At 45.5% G+C, this 18,084-nt stretch overlaps 1 protein-coding gene across 3 annotated transcripts in view; it reads right to left on the reverse strand.

The window, feature by feature from the left end:
- Positions 1-18,084, reverse strand: part of IGF1R (insulin like growth factor 1 receptor) — a 900,683-nt gene that overhangs the window by 42,662 nt on the left and 839,937 nt on the right. For all 3 annotated transcript variants that reach the window (XM_085644514.1, XM_085644512.1, XM_085644513.1), the window contains exons 15-16: positions 9,477-9,582; positions 8,717-8,787 (exon numbers count right to left, since the gene is read on the reverse strand). In XM_085644514.1, the coding sequence (XP_085500640.1) occupies positions 8,717-8,787; positions 9,477-9,582 (177 nt within the window). The remainder of the gene's footprint in view (positions 1-8,716; positions 8,788-9,476; positions 9,583-18,084) is intronic.

Below are 18,084 nucleotides of genomic sequence, written 5' to 3' on the forward strand. Positions count from 1 at the left end.
AGCAACTAGTGGGGCTTAAGCGTTACAGAATTCGGCAGGTAAGCAGGCATGACCCGGGGGTCCTGCAAGTGACAAGCGCACAAATGGTTTCTTGTATTTCGAACTGTGTGATATGGCCAACCAGTTATGTCCGGTGTTCAGGTGTGATACGAGGTAGCAAGATCGTGGACAAGCATGTACTAAGTTTGTAAGGGTCAGCCGCAGTGATAGACTGATAGAAGGATGTGAAATGCCGTGTGAGCTCATTGGTATTTTGTGTTGGGTATAAAGTGAGGCTCGGGTGCTAGAGCAAAATGTTCTGAAAGGGGAATGAGATTGGTACGGGTGAATGAGCCAAGCTAGCAATCGGCCGGAGCGATAGGCGGTGGCATGCGTACGGGCTGAGTAATTAAGATAACGTAGTCTCTCTAGTAGGGATCTGTCTTTGCAGCGCAAGTGTGGGTTCATTGCGAGTAGGGTTGTCAAGAATTCCTGTCATGCGAGGGGAGGAAAACGGTAACCAGCGAAAACGGACTACATCTCCCAGGATGCTTAGCGGTTGAGAGGTTATGTAAACAGGAGAGCTGTTACATAACTCAAGGAAAACACGCCCTTATGTAAACAGGAGAGCTGTTACATAACTCAAGGAAAACACGCCCTTATGTAAACAGGAGAGCTGTTACATAACTCAAGGAAAACACGCCCTTATGTAAACAGGAGAGCTGTTACATAACTCAAGGAAAACACGCCCTTATGTAAACAGGAGAGCTGTTACATAACTCAAGGAAAACACGCCCTATAAAGGGAGGAACCGGGAGGTACAACGCTGTCGGATATTGTGTTTACACCAACGTACCTGCTTAGTGAAGAGCAGTGTTCCGGAGTGGTGCTCCAGTAAGGCAAGAACGGAGGTAGGTCGAGTCGTTACTCCCTGGGCCGTGTCTTGCCCCATCGTCACCTGTGAAGGACCCGGAAGCTCTACCGGATAACCATTGAGCTTCGCCTTTTGACTCGGCTGAGTCAAAGCGCAGTGGCGCTTTTGCTGGTTGGAGTCGTAACTCCCAGCCCGACCAGAGATACAGGGACTGCCAGCTGTAACGCACACCAGGAGGTGTTTGCCGCGTTACAGACTCGGAAGTCCACCGGATCGATCGAGCGGCTGCTCTCGGTTCATTCTTCTTTGCTTGTGATTGGGGTATCGGTGACGCATCACCAGGAGGTGACTCCGCGTCCCGGTGCAGTCTGAGGAAGAGGTTGAGCGGCTCCTCCCTTCAGGTAGAGACCCCGGCTGGGTGTTTCCCTGACTCCTCGATTCTCCCCAACACTCTTCGTGCCCCTCGCAGCCTACCGATTGGCATGGTCGGCCATTTCATTTCTGCCCTCTGTTGGCATACGCCGGGATCGGCGTATATGCAGAGGACGGTTAGGACCATCCGTGCTGTGGGCTGGTAACGTACTTAGCCTGGAGGATTCCAGTGACTATAACCTTTGTTTATTCCTTGTATTATTTTTGCCTTCATTAAAATAACTAAACCTTCACAAGTGGTTGCGTTCTCATTATCGTGTCTGTTAAACGATCCTGAGACGTTCAGGGCGTTACAAGGGTCGCCTTCAAGGAGCTTACGCATATTCCACTGCATACCCTTGCAGTGTTCACGTATAGTGAACTTTAACGCGTGCCATTCGAGAGGTCGTGTGGATGCAGTGCAATTAATAAGGTCAAAATATTCGGTTATGGTGATAGCCAAGGAAGCTCGGAAAGAAGGGTTTTCTAGTGTTCCCGGTTTCAGTCACCAAGTGGGAATGGCGGGCATACTGGTATCCCATGACAACTAAGTATTGTGGGTTGCGGTCAGAATGGGTACGACCCAAATAGTTGGTCTGTAGAACTGATTGCAATAGATTTGTTGTGCTTAGTATCCTGTCAAGTCGGACATGCAATTGATGTGGGGCAGCGAAGAACTAGTACACCCTAGCCGTGGCATTGCATTGGCGTCAAATGTCGATCCACTACCACTGATGGAGCCAGTCGCATAACGCTCACGGGGATGAGACTGTGGGTGCACTGGGCTGTGTGGTGGGGGTGGGGGGAGACGAGCGATAAAGGCCTGGCTCGAAGACACTGTTGAAGTTGCCTCCAATGAGCCATGAAAGCCAGATTCAGCGGGAAAGCGTGTCAGACAGTTTATTGAGGAAAAGAGTTTGTTTCGAGTTCTGTGCATATACCGAGCCAATTAGTAAGTGCTGGCCATCTAGGCAACCTCGCAAAAAAAATCGTCCCTACGCGCCATTTCAGTCTCAACTGCTACTTTGAAGGGCTGGCTGGGTATGCCAGGAAATTCAAACTCTTCTATGTCCACGGGGAGCAAGCTGGACGCAGTCCTTGAGGCAGTGGAACAAATTGGAACCCCCCTGGATCAGACGAGAACGTCCCTAGAAAATAAGATTAACAATGTGGTGGCTGGCCTCATATTATTGCATGCAGGTCACCGCAACCTAGCCGACAAAGCCCGCTCAGTGGAGCGAAACCTAGATGAACTTGCTCCTAAAACCCGTGAGATAGAGACCTCCATATAGACGTTGGTTTTCCGAGTGCAAGTTATAGAATGCAGAGGGACGTTCCAGAAGGAACAACATCCATGTGGTGGGGTTGCTGTAGGGATTGGAAGGGAAAGATGCTGTTGCATACACAGAGTACTGGATACGTGAACTGATCCTACCAGAGGCTTTATCACCGTTCTTCTCCCTAGAGTGTGCTCACTGGGTCTCAGTGCGGCCTCCCCCACCTGGCTCAAATCCGCGGCCTCTGCTGTTCCGGCTGCTACACTACGGTGATGGAGACTCTATATTGCGTGAAGCATGAGTACTCTCGGACATTACAGTCAAATATGCCTGTATAATGCTTTTTCCAGACTATAACGATGCACAGAGAAACTCCTTCTTGGCCGTGAAATGTCAGATGCAAGTTTGTACAAAGGGGAAAAGGTGATACTTTGATACCCCTAAAGTTGCCTAGGAGTGGCTGGAATATGCAGATGTAGCTCGCTTTCCCCAATCCATGCAGGCCCGAGTGTCTCTCAAGCAACATCGATGAGCCGCCCTCTGCACCCAGAACACGTCCCTGATATGGAACAGATTATACAAGATAAAGCCTTATAAACAGCGGCGGCCATCTGAGAAACAACACAGACCTCGGACCTGGACAATGGTCCCACCAGATGTGACAGTGAAGTTTTTCAAGTAAATGGCCCTCTGAAATCGATTCTGCTGCACCTCCTGATGCGACAGCGCAGATGGCGGATAACATAATTTAAAGTGAACTCCGCTCATGTGCTGCATTTAGGAACCCTTGCTGATGCTTACTAACAATACTCACTGTTTTATGGACCACATTGCATTACATTGATGTATGTACAAAGTAAAAGCCATGTACTGCAATCTCCTTACCTGTTTTGAATGAATATGATGTTGCGCTGAACATGCATTAAACTGCTGTGTCACAAATGTTGCTGCGTTATATATCCTGCTAATGCCTTTTCACTCAACATGTTCGTGGCACCTTCTAATAGGCTTCCTGTGCCCCACCTCCCCCCGTAGGTACTTTCTTCCTTTTCAATAGTTGAACCAAACTATACAGCTCTGTAGTTTGGGAGGACACACGTTGTCCCTCTGCTCTGCTGGTATTTACCGGTTTTGCTTTTTGGTTAATGACTGTTCAAATGTGTTCTGAGCCAGAACCCACACACGCACATTGGACACTGTTTATATGGTGTGCTTCTGGCCGCCGTGAGACTGTCAACGGTGCCACTCTTCCAATAAACTTATGGCTCCCACTAATATTCTAACATGGAACTTGGGGGCCATCCATGGACGTAGATTTTATGGTGAATGGGTGAAGTTTGAGCTCATAATGATTTCCACTTACCACACTCTGAAATACCGGTGATATGAGCTGGATGCATCAATATATAAGAAAATATAAAACGTTTGAGCTCTAGCATCAATAGGAAGTCCTATCCTTTCTCATGTCCCATGTAGTACTGGAATGGCTTTGGAATGTGGTCATCTTGAAATTTATAGTCCTAATGTATTTCTAAAGGCGTTATCAATCTTCTATGAGTCAAAACATACCATTGTTCTTTGGCTTGAGAAAGTATCCAGAATATATCTTGCCCCTTTCTCAAAAAAACATTTCCTCTCTTGCCACTTTGAAGTAGAGAGAGCACCTTCTCCATTAGCAGTGGCAGTCAATCTTTTTAGGTGTTGCTGTTCCACAGGAAATGAGCGAGTGGCATGGTCTCAAACTTGATGCCATATTCGTTCTGCGCAGTGGAAAGCAGGTTATTTTCTGCTACCTGTTTGTTGGCAGAGGCATGAATGTTTGGGGACCTTTGTCTCTTTGTCTCAGAAAATGCGTGTCTGTACTGCAGGCTGAGATGAACTTCTATTTGTGTACTGCTGTCGGATGTCTGTGGAAAGACTATGTTAATTTACTTTTGAAGTTGGAAATTTCCATAAAAAAACAAAAGAGCCAGCTTAATTGAAAAGCCCCAATAGCCTTCACAGCTTTTGTGTCTTTAATTTTTCCAGCATTTCAAACTTTGGACTGAAGGATGCTCTCCATCGATAGGATATTCAAAAGAACCAAAAATCTAAAACATGAGATTCATTGCCACGGATATCACCATACGATTACAAGTGTTCTCGATTAGAAGGCAAGAGGTATCCACACTATTGGAGGCACATTTTATACCTGCATACAATACAATTTCCTCCTCTTATAGCATTTCCTGAGTGCTCTTTTGGTGGTGTTCTTGAACATTCTGCGCTGGCTCCTTTAATTCTCCCCGCTGTCTACTGCAGCAGCTGAGCAGATTCTGAGAGCTAGCAATATGCCTCGTTATAGCAGCCTCTACTGCTACAATGGTTCCTGGCAGCCTCAATGAATTTACTATCCTTGTCTGGTGTTAGACGTTCCCCAGTGACTTGGAACAGTAAACTTTTATTTGCTAAGTGCACCACTACTATGTCACAAGCTACATGGTCTCTACTGCAAATGGGCTCCTCTGGTGTAGCCTTGCATTTCCTTTTAACTCTATTCTAGTTAACGTATTAGTCTTTTGAGGGTCCTTGAAGTTCTCAGTGGTGGATAATAGAACTGTTTTCTGTATGGTAAAGTACGGATTTGTTTTTTTCAGTACTAGAAATATTCTCAATTAAAAAATCATTTTCGACCTCCGTTTGCATTTCGACTCCATGATGAAAAGTAGCTCCCTGAATGAGGCAATTTCATCGAGGGGAGCTTTAATGGGGTATGTCTCTGAGGCCTTACTGTAGGTTCTGAATTCATATATGTACAATGCATCACGCTAAGCTTCTCCTGAAGGGGAACTCGCATCTAATTATGATACAAAAAACAATGGTCCCAAACCAATTATTAACACAAAACAATAATTCCATTAAGTTATATCATTATGCGAATCTGAGCCAGATAAACAGAATTATTTTGGACAGCTCATGGTATTCAATACAACATTACAACATGAGAAACAGCAGCAACATCCAATTTCTAAATCACCATATGTTTATTTACGCAATTTCATAAGTTCTATAGTATTTGACACATGGTTGCTCCAGAGGGAACGTGCATATAGCAAGAGTGCTAAAGGGTGAGTGAGTGAGAAGAAAATAGTATGGGAACGGCGTGTCCCAGGCTTTTCAAAAGGGACGCTCCTTTTGAAAAGCCTGGGACAGGCAATTCTTTTACGTGCCATATCAGGAATTAGATTCTGTCTGCTAAATATATAATTGTTTTGTGATATCTTTAAAAGTGACCAGGTTCGTTTGGACGGTGATTGACAACCGTTCCCTTTGCGAAGTTAATTAATATCTGTATTACTGTGTTCCATACTATTTTCTTCTCACTCACTCACCATTTAGCACTCTTGCTATATGCACGTTCCCTCTGGAGCAACCATGTGTCAAATACTATAGATCTTATGAAATTGCGTAAATAAACGTATGGTGATTTAGAAATTGGATGTTGCTGCTGTTTCTCATGTTGTAATGTTGTATTGAATACCATGAGCTATCCAAAATAATTCTATTTATCTGGCTCAGATTGGCATAATGATATAACTTAATGGAATTATTGTTTTGTGTTAATAATTGGTTTGGGACCATTGTTTTTTGTATCAAGTTTACACCCAGGTCCTTGACTTTTGGGTTACCCCATTTTCGTAATAGCTCGCATCTAATCATGACACATCCTTGACGTTGGTGTCTTTTGTTGGTGGAGGTGATGGTTCAGAAAGCTTATCTTGATAATGTTTTTGGATTGGCAATTAGTGTACTTCCTCTCAAATAGCCTCTTCAAGCATCAGCTTTCTCTTTTTTCATGTAGGACCAATCGTTCAAGATTGGGCAACCATGTGACTATTTTCAGGTCAATATCTATACAATGCTGTTTGATGGTGACACTTGGGTTGTTGTCAAAAGTGTCCAGAATGGAAAAAGTCAACTCTTATCAAACTCGAGAAATTATCTTGATGTTTTTGGGTTCAAGACTTTGTTTAGATTCTTCATTGCAGCATGGAATTTGTGACTGATTTGATTTTGAAATGGAGGTAGGACGAAGAGGTTGTTCCCCACTAACCAGGGACTGTTTTGCCCTGTGTAAGACTCATTTGACGGATAATTGATATTTTGGGGCTTGATCCACCTTTTAAGCTGACCCATGTCTTCTTTATGATCCTCTTTTCGAGATCTGAGAGCTTCATGAACTTGATCCTCTTTTCAAAGCTGGCACAGAAAAGGTGGCTCCTTGTCTTCAGGTGAAGGATGGGATGGTGTCCTAAGTTGTGTCAACTGGATGTAGAGTCTGGTCTGAGCACTGTGGCAAGTTTTCAACAGGTATCCAGAATTGTCGTCTGCTCCTCAACCAGATCAACTATGGATTAGGGTCAGTCATCTTCAACACCCTCTTTTCAGTGCCCTCTTCCAATTCTTCAAATGTCCCTGTAGAGATCCGACTGAGACTTTGTCATCTATTTGGAAGTAAGGTGCCCACCTTTTATCACTTCCTTGTTTTATTGTAATTTTGCAGTAAAATGCATGACATAGAAGACAGTTCCTTTCTTAGTGATGCCTTGGAATGTAATGACTGTAGACACTATTGATGAATGACAGACCAAAGTAAAGTGCTGTTGGAAGAGGGGCCGAATTTTCGAGCTGTATTTAACATAACCTAACCAAGCCTTCCCTGTGTCATTCTCATACTGCCTTTTCTCAAAGGCCATGTGTGTGAAGTGTTAAAACACAGTCCTGTACAGAGTGTTAAGTTTTCACGCTAAAACTTGCAGAGTCTTGGTCTTCAGTGTTAATCCCCAACTGTCTTTGAAGCTGTAACAAACAGGTTCGAAGGCAATAGTGAAAAAAATATCTAATTTGTGTGCTTGTGCATTGGGGATTTCAGAGGACTTGAACAAAAGAAATATGTCACATGCATAAAACCATAACCCAAAAGACGTCAAAGAAAAGCAACTTGTAATAGCATGAGCCCGAAGCTAGATGGTTCTTCTCCATCAACATTTTAACAGTGGCATGGTCTTCTTTTGCAAACGTGGGCAAGCGGAATAAAAAGCAGTTGAGTTGGCTTGCAAGTCCAAACATGAGCAAAGAAACTCTCATATTTAAAGTACATCTAAAAGGCACAGTCACTAAAACACACAAACGCGTCTTTCTTCAGAAAAACTTCATACGGCCCAGGAAGCAATTAATGATGTTAAATGTTGTGCTTCAAGAGATTCTGATGGTTGGGGCAATGTACAGATAAACCCTCCTACAGATCCAACAAAAACTCAAAACACCACCAATGCCTCTAGATAGGATTAGTTAGTGCTACCATGTGACGTAAGCTTATGTCATTCAAATCAATATGGTATCATAACACAATAAAATGTACAGAAAAGAAGATGGTCAATTTGGGATGATTGCACCACGATTGGTTTGAGGATATGATGATTGTACATTGCAATAGACTAGCATTTTATCTGGTTTGCACAGATCTATATGGAAACTGGTGAGTAAACATGACCCAAGAAAATAGACATTCAGTGAAAATGAACTATCAAAATCTATTATAAAACGAGTAGTTTGGGAAAAAAAATACAAAGTCAATTTTTTGAAGTTTAGGTTCACTATGAGAAATGACGGCTCTAGTACGGTGCTCTACTGACTTGTGAAAAACCAAAGCACTATGCGCAATAATAGCCACTGCAAAGACTCTATGGCCATCTCAGTTTTATAAAAAATATACACTCAACCAGAATTACTGTACCTGCAAAACACTGCCCATTTCCAGTTTCCTCGTGAATTTATAGCACATTTGTTCTGTATCTGGGTCATGTTTATTAAGATCTACATCACCAAATGTTTTGGAAAGGGTGCACCATCTGGATATACATTCTGTTCTTCATACTACTTCTCATGTTTTTACTTGTTGTGTAGTAACTTGCATGAATCACAGGAACCAGCTCAACAGCACTACTTTTAAGGCACATTATTAGTGATGAGATCATCTGAATAGGAGGATCATAGAGCACACATACAATGCTTATGCATTCAATGGAAAGCAATACGTATCAGTCTAGGAAGTAACTCAGGGAGGGCATTAGGTCACCCTGCTGACATGAAGGGTAGTTGTGCATAGGAAGGCACTGCTTTGCCACATACTCACTTTCAGCAGCACTGAAGTATTCCGGGTTCACCGAGGCGTACAGCACTCCATTTCCAAGTCTGTCACTGTTTCTGGTAATTAGGGCAGAATATGAGCAATCAGTGACAGGATAAAATCATTTATTACACAATCGAAAGTACAGACACAAGAACACAGTCTCTCCTTTCACTCATTCTGCCATTCCTTAATTGATGCATTGTATTGTATTATTGCGCCTTATCCCATGGGTTCATAGAAGTTGGAAAGTCGTACAGGCTATGAAGCATTTTTTTCTGGACTGTTCTGCAACACACTGCCTGATATATAGACTGTCAAGTACCCACCTCCCCATCTTCTCCCATCCCACATGTGCTAATGAACAGTACGAGCATGAAGCATCAGATTGCTTCTTTGGCCCTGGCAAACGAATCAGCCCTGAGCTGCTGTAGGAGCTCACCATCCTCCCTCCAAATAAGTTTGCACCAACCCCAACCTTCAAGGAAATTCGGGCACTCTTTTCTTCACAACTAGCATAAAGAGCAAAATGACAGAGTAACTACGTGCGAGAGACGCAATCTGATAGGTATCTCTGAAGGACTTTATTTATGAACTTCTGCAAGTTTGAAGCATCACTATCAACATCTCTCCTACATAAATAAGAAGCCAGTACAGAACTGTCTTCTGAAACATCTATGCATAACATTCCAAACTAATCATAATAATGGCATAATAGAGCAAGAAGGAAAGTGTTCTGAGCGACCTCTGCAGATATTATTCTTACCGCTTCTTGTTTAAGTAACATACGGTCAAAATGGCTGCTGACAGCAGCAGCAGGGCCAGCAGTGGCACCATTATCGCCGTATACAGGTACTTCCCGTAGTCCGGTGCTGAAGGGAAAACAAGAGAAGAGTCTTTCAGTGGCATACCCACCTGCCCTCCACACAATAACAACGGCAGGAGTTAAGAAAGGTAAAACAAGCCCCGGTGAATACCTCACTGAAAATCACCACGGACAGTTTATGCACAACTCTGGAGGCAGTATGTTGAGGATGCGGAGGTCGTCAGCGCATTCTTAATACTCGCTGTGGTGATGAACAACTTACCTCTAAGCCTTTCTTTACTCAGCAGTGCTTCACAAAAGAACAAAGAAAAGCCCTGAGGAAATACCGTGGTCAATGCTGCATATGGTTTACAGACAAATGGCTCAGTACCTCATTTCAAAGTCATCTTGAGGGATATATTTAGGCCGAAAATGGCCTTTCCTCAACATCAGCTGTTAATGCTCTATCTGGAATTTGCTTCACAAATATGTAATTGTTCATTCATTTAAACAGTAGAAGATGCAACTCCTGCTGCAGTCAAAATATCTTGCCATATGGCCAGCTACCTCAGCAATATCACAGTGTGCAATAGAAACCATTAGCTGTATAGATTGTGTAAGAACACATACCTATGACTTTGGCTAAAGGGAACTCAATTATCACCCAGAAGTCTGGAAACATGCAACAAGAACGAAACAATTCCCACAAGGAGTGTTCAAGTTTAGGCTCTAACCTAGTCTTTTTGCTTTGGTGGCCTCCTGTGCATTCATGCACAGCTGACCTCCTCGAGAATCCAATGAGTCACCCATAAAAAAAAGTGAAGAGTAGTTCACATTTACCCAGCATTTTAAAAAGGGCGAACGAAATCCGATTATGGTTAATGCTATAGCAAGTTACATAATTTAGAAATTTTTCTCATTGTCTGAGGCAGAAAAACCCCAGTGTCAATGTGCACAAGAAAGAGTGTTACCAAAAGGTAAGTACCTTGCTCTCCTGATGAATTCCTCATCTTGGAATAGATATGAAAGCAGAAACTCCCTAGGTGGAGGTTCGGTGGAGTGGGTTTGGACCTTAAAGTGTCGCATAATCGGATGGACGAAATGCCATTTACGCAGGACCTGGCTGTACCGCTTTGTTCGCCATAAGTTGGCAGGGTATGCTCAGACGTGAGTCCCTTGCTCACTTTATCACTGGATTCAAGCAAGCCTGGCTGAAGACGGCTGAAATGCCAGAAACCGGTCCTAGGAAGCTTGTTTCCGGTCCAGGGAAGGCATGGCTTGGCAGTTCGGGCTGGACTGTTCCCATGAGGCACAGGGTCAGACTGATTTGCATATGGCCATGTCTGAACTGGGGTGGCAGAGTGGGCTAAAGAACGGTGATGGATCAAACCCAGATCTGTTGACTGGGTGTGAGTGTTTGATTGGTTCTGATGCTCCGTCCATCACCACCCCCTTTTGTACCGCTTTGTTCGCCATAGGTTGGCAGGGTATGCTCAGACGTGAGTCCCTTGCTCACTTTGCCGCTGGATTCAAGCAAGCCTGGCTGAAGACGGCTGAAATGCCAAAAAACGGTCCTAGGAAGCTTGTTTCCGGTCCAGGGAAGGCATGGCTTGGCAGTTCGGGCTGGACTGTTCCCATGAGGCACAGGGTCAGACTGATTTGCATATGGCCATGTCTGAACTGGGGTGGCAGAGTGGGCTAAAGAACAGTGATGGATCAAACCCAGATCTGTTGACTGGGTGTGAGTGTTTGATTGGTTCTGATGCTCTGTCCATCACCACCCCCTTTTGTACCGCCCTGGCTGTCAAAGCAGCAGTGCTTTATGAACGTGTACGCTGACACCCATGTTGCAAGCTGGAAGGTGTCAAGGACACACACTTGCATGTCAACTCAGTGATACTAGCCCGGGCCCGGTGGAATGGGCTTTCAGACTTTTTAAAGGTTGCTTCATGGACACTCCGTAGCAGATCTTAATGCAGAGGACTAGCCACCTCAGCAAGGACCTCTTCTGCAAAGCTTTCACTTTCTTTGCTCAGGAGAACCCCACAATAAGCTGATCGTCCAAAGGGTGTTCCTTGATACAATAACTGTAAAAGCTCAAAGCCATTTTGGGGTCCAACTAAAGAAGTCATTCCTTCTCTTTTAAGGGGTGAAGTGGGGACCAACAATACAGGCAGGGTGAGAAGATTGCCCAACGTGGAAATGAGTCACAACATTAGGCAATTAGGCTGTCCGTGTTTTCAACACTAATTTATCTCGAAAAAAATGTGATGTAGAGCAGTTTAACTGACAGTGTCTGAAGCTCACCAAGACATCCTAGAGTAATCGCAATGAGGAAGATTGTCTTCAAAGTCAGGAGAAACAGTGAGCAGCAATTCATCAGCTCTAAGGGCGTGTAAAAGAAAAATTAAGATCAAATTATGGTCCCACTGTGTCATCCCAAACGGTGTGGGAGAAAACGTATGTCAAACCATTTGTAAACCTCATCACAACAGGTGATTTAAACAAAAGTGGTTGGTCTGTCAAATGTAGAAAGGTCAGACAAATACCCTTTTATAGAGAGCTTTGTTATAGAGAGCTTTGTGGCATCTCCAACCGCCAAAGCTGTGCCGTAAACAATGTCATCAATTTTGTGAACATTAGAGGGCCGCTGGTTAGGCCGTTGGGGAGCACTACAAAATGAAAATGCTCCTAGCCGACCTTGAACCACAGGTAACATCTGTGGGACTGCAGGATAGCTATATGAAAATAAGGTTTTTGTGTTCTAAGAGAGCAGTCCCCTAAGCCCAGAGGAACCAAGATCTGAGCTAGAAGGAATATACTACTTACCAGTATGCATCTGTTCTTGGCATGTAGAGCTGCAGATCTACACACTATGCATAGATCGCCATCTGGTGCTGGGCCAAGATGTTTGCACTTGTTTTTGTCCTGGAAAGTCTTTGGAAGTCACAATATAGGTGACTCCTCCTTTGGATCATAGTGCGCATGGGCATCGGCTCCATCCTCAGATTGTTTTTCGCCAGCAGGGAAATGATGAAGCTTTTTAAGAAACAGGAAAGATGCCCATGTATGCTGTATCTAAATAAGATAATACTGGAACAGATAAAGGTAGCCGGGGAGGCGGGTGGCCGTGTGTAGATCTGCAGCTCTACATGCCAAGAACAGATGCATACTGGTAAGTAGCATATTCCGTTCGAGGCATATGAGCTGCAGATTACACATTATGCATAAATTGTATAGCAGTATACCCTCCTGGCAGCGACTACCAGTATCTGTTGCAGTAGTTTGAAATAGTGTTTTGAGTACAGCCTGGCCCACACTAGCTTGTTGTTTAATTTGCACATCTATACAATAGTATTTTGTGAATGTGTGCGGTGTAGACCATGTAGCTGCTCTGCAGATATCATTTAAGGGAATGTTCCCTAAAAATGCCATTGAAGCCCCTATCTTTCGTGTAGAGTGGGCTTTAGGAGGAACAGATACTGTACGTTTTGCTTTGTGGTAGCAAATTTGTATGCATTTGACAATCCACCTACCTATCCCAGATTTTGATATGGAGTTGACCTTGTGTGGAGGTGAGAAAGACATGAAAAGTTGTTTGGTCTTACGAAAGGGTTGTGTTCTCTCGATGTAGTAAAGCTATGCTCTTTTGACATCTAAGGTATGAAGAGCTCTTTCTGCGACTGTTTGTGGCTGCGAGAAAAATACAGGCAGCTCCACAGATTGATTGAGGTGGAAGGGAGAAATGACTTTAGGAAGGAATTTAGGATTAGTTCGGAGAACAACCTTATTATGATGCATCTGCAGAAAGGGTTCCTGAATGGTTAGTGCTTGTAGTTCGCTAACTCTTCGTAAAGAAGTAATGGCTACTAGGGAAAGCAACTTTCCATGTTAAGAATTGTAGCTCACATTTATGTAGAGGTTCAAATGGAGGACCCATTAGTCTTGTGAGAACGATGTTTAAATTCCACTCTGGGGGGAATTATTCTTTTGAGGCCCCCCATAAAGGCTTTTATGGCAGGTACGCTGAAAAGTTATAGATGTAGTCTATTTTGTAGATATGCTGCTATGGCAGCAAGATGGTCTAATTGACGTTTAAGCTAAGTTGCCTCTTTGGAGGTGTAGTGAATAGCCGATGATGTGTTGGATAGACACATCTAGGGGATTGGTGTTGTTGTTATGACAATATATCACAAAACGTTTCTACTTGGCTGCATAGCATGCTCTAGTGGTAGGCCGTCTAGCTTCTTTAATGATGTTCATACAGTCAGGGGGAAGGTTAAGGTAACCGAATTCTAGGACCTCAGGAGCCAGATCACAAGGTTGAGCTGAGCTGGGTCTGGGTGTCTGATCTCTCCATGGTTCTGGGTTAAGAGGTGTGGAGAGAGGTGTAAATTCTGGTGCGGAACTACGGAGAGTTCCAGCAATGTGGTGTACCACGGTTGTCTGGCCCAAGTTGGAGCAATTAGGATGAGAGTCAAGGAATGTTGCTGTAGTTTGCGCACCACTAGTGGAATGAGTGGGAGAGGCAGAAAAGCGTACGCAAATCTGCCTGACCAGTTCATCCATATCGCATTGTCTTTGGACAATGGATGTGCATATCTGGCGGCGAATGTCGGGCATTTGGCGTTTTCGTGGGTGGCGAAGAGGTCTATCTGTGGTTGCCCCCACATTTGAAAAAACGGTTGAAGAACTTGTGGATGAAGTTCCCACTCATGGATCTGTTGTGTTTGACGGCTCAACAGATCGGCTATGGTGTTTTGGACTCCTGGGACATGTTGGGCTAGGAGAAAAATGTTCTGAGGTATAGCCCACCTCCATATGTTCTGTACTAGCTGAGAGAGCTGCAGAGAGAGTGTCCTGCCTTGTTTTTGTATGTAGTACATGGCTGTCATGTTGTCTGTGCGGACTAAGACAGTCTTGCCTGATAATTGTTGTTGAAATACTTTTAAGGCTAGGAATACGGCTAGTAACTCCAGGTGGTTGATGTGGAGTAACTTTTGTTGAGGTGTCCACCTGCCCTGCATGGTGTGATGTAGTAGGTGAGCTCCCCAGCCGGAGTGCGATGCGTCCGTTGTCATGACTATTTGAGGAACTGGCTCTAGGAACGTTCGTCCTCTGGAAAGGTTCTTGGTGTTCCACCACTGCAGAGCGATGAGTACGACTGTCGACCAACACCAGATCTGTTAGCTGACCTTGAGCCTGGTTCCATTGGCGTGCTAAGCCCTCTTGGAGAGGACACATCTGGAGTCTTGCATGTGGCACTATGAATATGCAAGAGGCCATCATCCCTATGAGTTGCATGAACACTCGAGCTGGAAGAGAGTGTTGCGGTTGGAATTTGGTGAGGAGAGCCTGTATGCTTGCTATCCTGGCGGGACTGGGGCGGGCTAATGCTTTTGAGGTGTCTATTGTGGCACCGAGGTATTGTTGTGTGTGGAACGGTTGCAGATGGGACTTGGTGTGGTTTACTGTGAACCCTAGGTCGTAGAGTAGTTGGATAGTTGCGTGAGTGTGTTGTACACACTGGCTGTATGAGCTGGCTTTTATGAGCCAGTCGTCCAAATATGGGAAGACGTGTATGTGCTGTCTTCTTAGGTGTGCTGCGACCACTGCTAGGCACTTGGTAAACACTTGTGGTGCTGTTGTAACTCCAAATGGGAGTACTTTGAACTGATAGTGCTGACCGTCCACTACGAATCTGAGATACTTCCTGTGAGCGGCGTGAATGGGAATGTGAAAATAGGCGTCCTTGAGGTCTAGGATAGCAAGGAAGTCGCCCTGTGAAAGCAGAGGAAGGACCTGTTGGAGTGTGACCATGTGGAAATGGTCTGAGTGTATGTATATGTTTAGGGGTCTGAGGTCTAGAATAGGCCTTAGAGAGTCGTCCTTCTTTGGTATGAGAAAATACAAGGAGTAAACTCCCTTGTTTTGTTGGTGCAGGGGAACTGGTTCTATTGCACTTTATTGTAGGAGGGAGATTACCCCCTGCTTTAGCAGTAACAAATGTTCTTGTGACATTGGACGCTGTTTGGGTGGTATGTTTGGGGGGTAGATGTTAGTTCGAGGCAGTATCCTGATTGAATTATCTGTTGCACCCACCTGTCTGAGGTGATGTTGGTCCAGCCAGGAAAGAATTGTTGGAGTCTTACCCCGACTGGAGTGGAATGGTCTGGGGGAAGTGGAGGGAAGCCATTGGATGGGGGTGGAGGCAGAGCAGGAGTTGTTGGTCTTGCCTCTGCCTTTGTTGTTGTTCCCCCTGTAACCACCTCTTTGGTAACCTCTAGTAAAGGTGGATTGGGTGGGAGCCTTGTAAGAAGTGGAGGGGCTATCCGAGGAGTAGCCTCTAGGGGTGCTCCTGAAGGATGAGCGACAAAAAGAACGTCTGGGAGCTTGCGACTGCAAGGCTCCCATAGATTTAGCTGTGTCGGTATCCTTCTTCATTTTTTCAAGGCATACGTCAACATTCCGGCCAAATAGGTGTTGCTCATCAAATGGTTGATTGAGAATGGAACTCTGGACTTCAGGTTTGAAACCTGAAATGCGTAGCCAGGCATGCCTACACAGAAGGACACTGGTGTTTATTGCCCTAGAGGTGGTATCTGCTACATCCAAGGCATAACGGATGGAAGTGTTAGTAATGGTTTTACCTTCTTGTACGAGTTCATTGGCCCTATTTTTGTATCTGTCTGGGAGGTGCTGCATTATGGACTCAAGCTCATTATAATGTGCCCTGTCATACTTAGCTAACAGCACTTGAGTATTAGCAATGCGCCATATGTTTGCCGCCTGTGACGCCGTTCGTTTGCCAGAGGCGTCCACGAGTTTAGACTCTTTATCTGGTGGTGTTGCGTCACCTGATGATTGGGGATTGGCTCTTTTTCTCGCATTAGAAACTACAAGGGAGTCTAGTGGTGCGGGGCCTTTAATGTAGGCTGTATCAGTAGGGGCGGCCTTATACTTTTTCTCGATTCTAGGGTTGATGACTTGAGCCCTGACAGGGTCTTTAAAGACCTCTGGTGCATGCTTAAGCATGGGTAAAATTGAGGTGGACTTTTGTGTGGTGTCAAAAGTGTCCATGAGGAAATCTTCCTCCACGGGGTCTGTGTGTAGGCCAACCCCGTGGTACTGGGCAGCTCTGTGGAGGAGCTGGTTAAAGCCGATAGTGTCCTCTGGAGGGGAAGGCCTGGAGGGATAGATGTCCTCTTGTGGGGTGTAAGGGACATCTGGGATACTATAATCATTCCAGGGGTCTGGGGAGCCAGTAGGAGTAGGGTCCCCTAGTGGTTGATCGTCCGCACCTCTCCCTGCATCATCTGAGGTGTTATCATCATCATCATATACTGGAGTAGGGGATGGTGTAGGAGAGCGGTGCGGTGGGGGGGGGGGGAAGAGGAGAAGGGATCCTTAATGGAGAGGTAGCAAAGTCTCTCTTTTTAGGTGGTGGAGCCGGTGCAGGCGTATCTAGTGGTCGCTTCTTGAAGCTAAGTATCAAGTGACCAGTTACAAGAGTTTTTTGGGTAGGATCTGGGTGAAACAGTTCTTCTGTGGAAGGCATATCCTTCAGTGCCGATGGTGTTGGTACCGTAGACTTTTTAAGAGCCGACTCGGTAGCGGTTCTGGGTCTGGAACCGTGCGGTTTTGCAGTGTCTTTAGCCGATGGAACCTGTTTCCTCGGTTCCGAGGTCTTTTTCGACTTTGAAGCATGGAAGTCGGGGCCCTTCGGTGGCAATTTTTTGGTCTGCTCCGAGTGTGTTGTCGGTGTCGAGGAGCTGGTGTCAGTCTTCGACGCCGAGTGCTTGAATGTCGAAGCAGCGGTCGGCGTGGATGAGGAAGAGGACGACTTCTTCTTCGGTGCCTGTGGAAATTGTTCGGCACCGAGGGTAGGTTGACTCGAGCCAGAGTCACCTGAAGGCTTAGTAGGCTTCTTTACTGGGCCCGGAGGCGGGGCATGGGAAGCAGTCTCTCGGTGTGCCCCTGGGCCAGAAGGTGAAGGTGTGACCGAAGCCTTTTTAGATGGTGTCGAGGGGAGGTTGGGGTCGGGGGCGACGTCTGTACTCACGACCCTCTGTGCTGGAGTGATGTCCTCGACATCGGAGTCATCGGCTTCGGAGGCGCTGACGAGGCCTTCTTCGACCCGCCCCTGCTCTGGCACATCGACGCCCTCTTGGAAGATGTCGTCGGGAATCTAAGACGAGCGAGCCATGGTTCTTCTAGCTAGTCAGTCCCGAATCGTCTTCTTGGAGGGGAAAGAGGCGCAAGCTGGACAGTTTCTGGCCTCGTGCTCCGGTGAGAGGCAGAGGTTGCGCACCTCATGCAGGTCGGTGTGGGGAAACTTCGACCCACATTGAGGACACTTTTTGAATGGCGTCCTTTACATGAGCCAGAAGCTAAGGCCCAGGTAGGCCCGAAAGCCTTCGTCAACGACCGGAATCGAAGACTTCAAAGTTGTTGAGAGTCGCATGGATTGGGAAAACGCGATCGAGACAATGCCGTCGAAAAGGGAAGGATTGCGCATCGAAAGAGAAAACCGGTAACGGTTCCGAACTGGAGTGCGAGAAACACATCC

The sequence above is a fragment of the Triturus cristatus genome, chromosome 3_1 (genome assembly GCF_964204655.1).
Source record: "Triturus cristatus chromosome 3_1, aTriCri1.1, whole genome shotgun sequence".
Taxonomy (NCBI): Eukaryota; Metazoa; Chordata; class Amphibia; order Caudata; family Salamandridae; genus Triturus; species Triturus cristatus.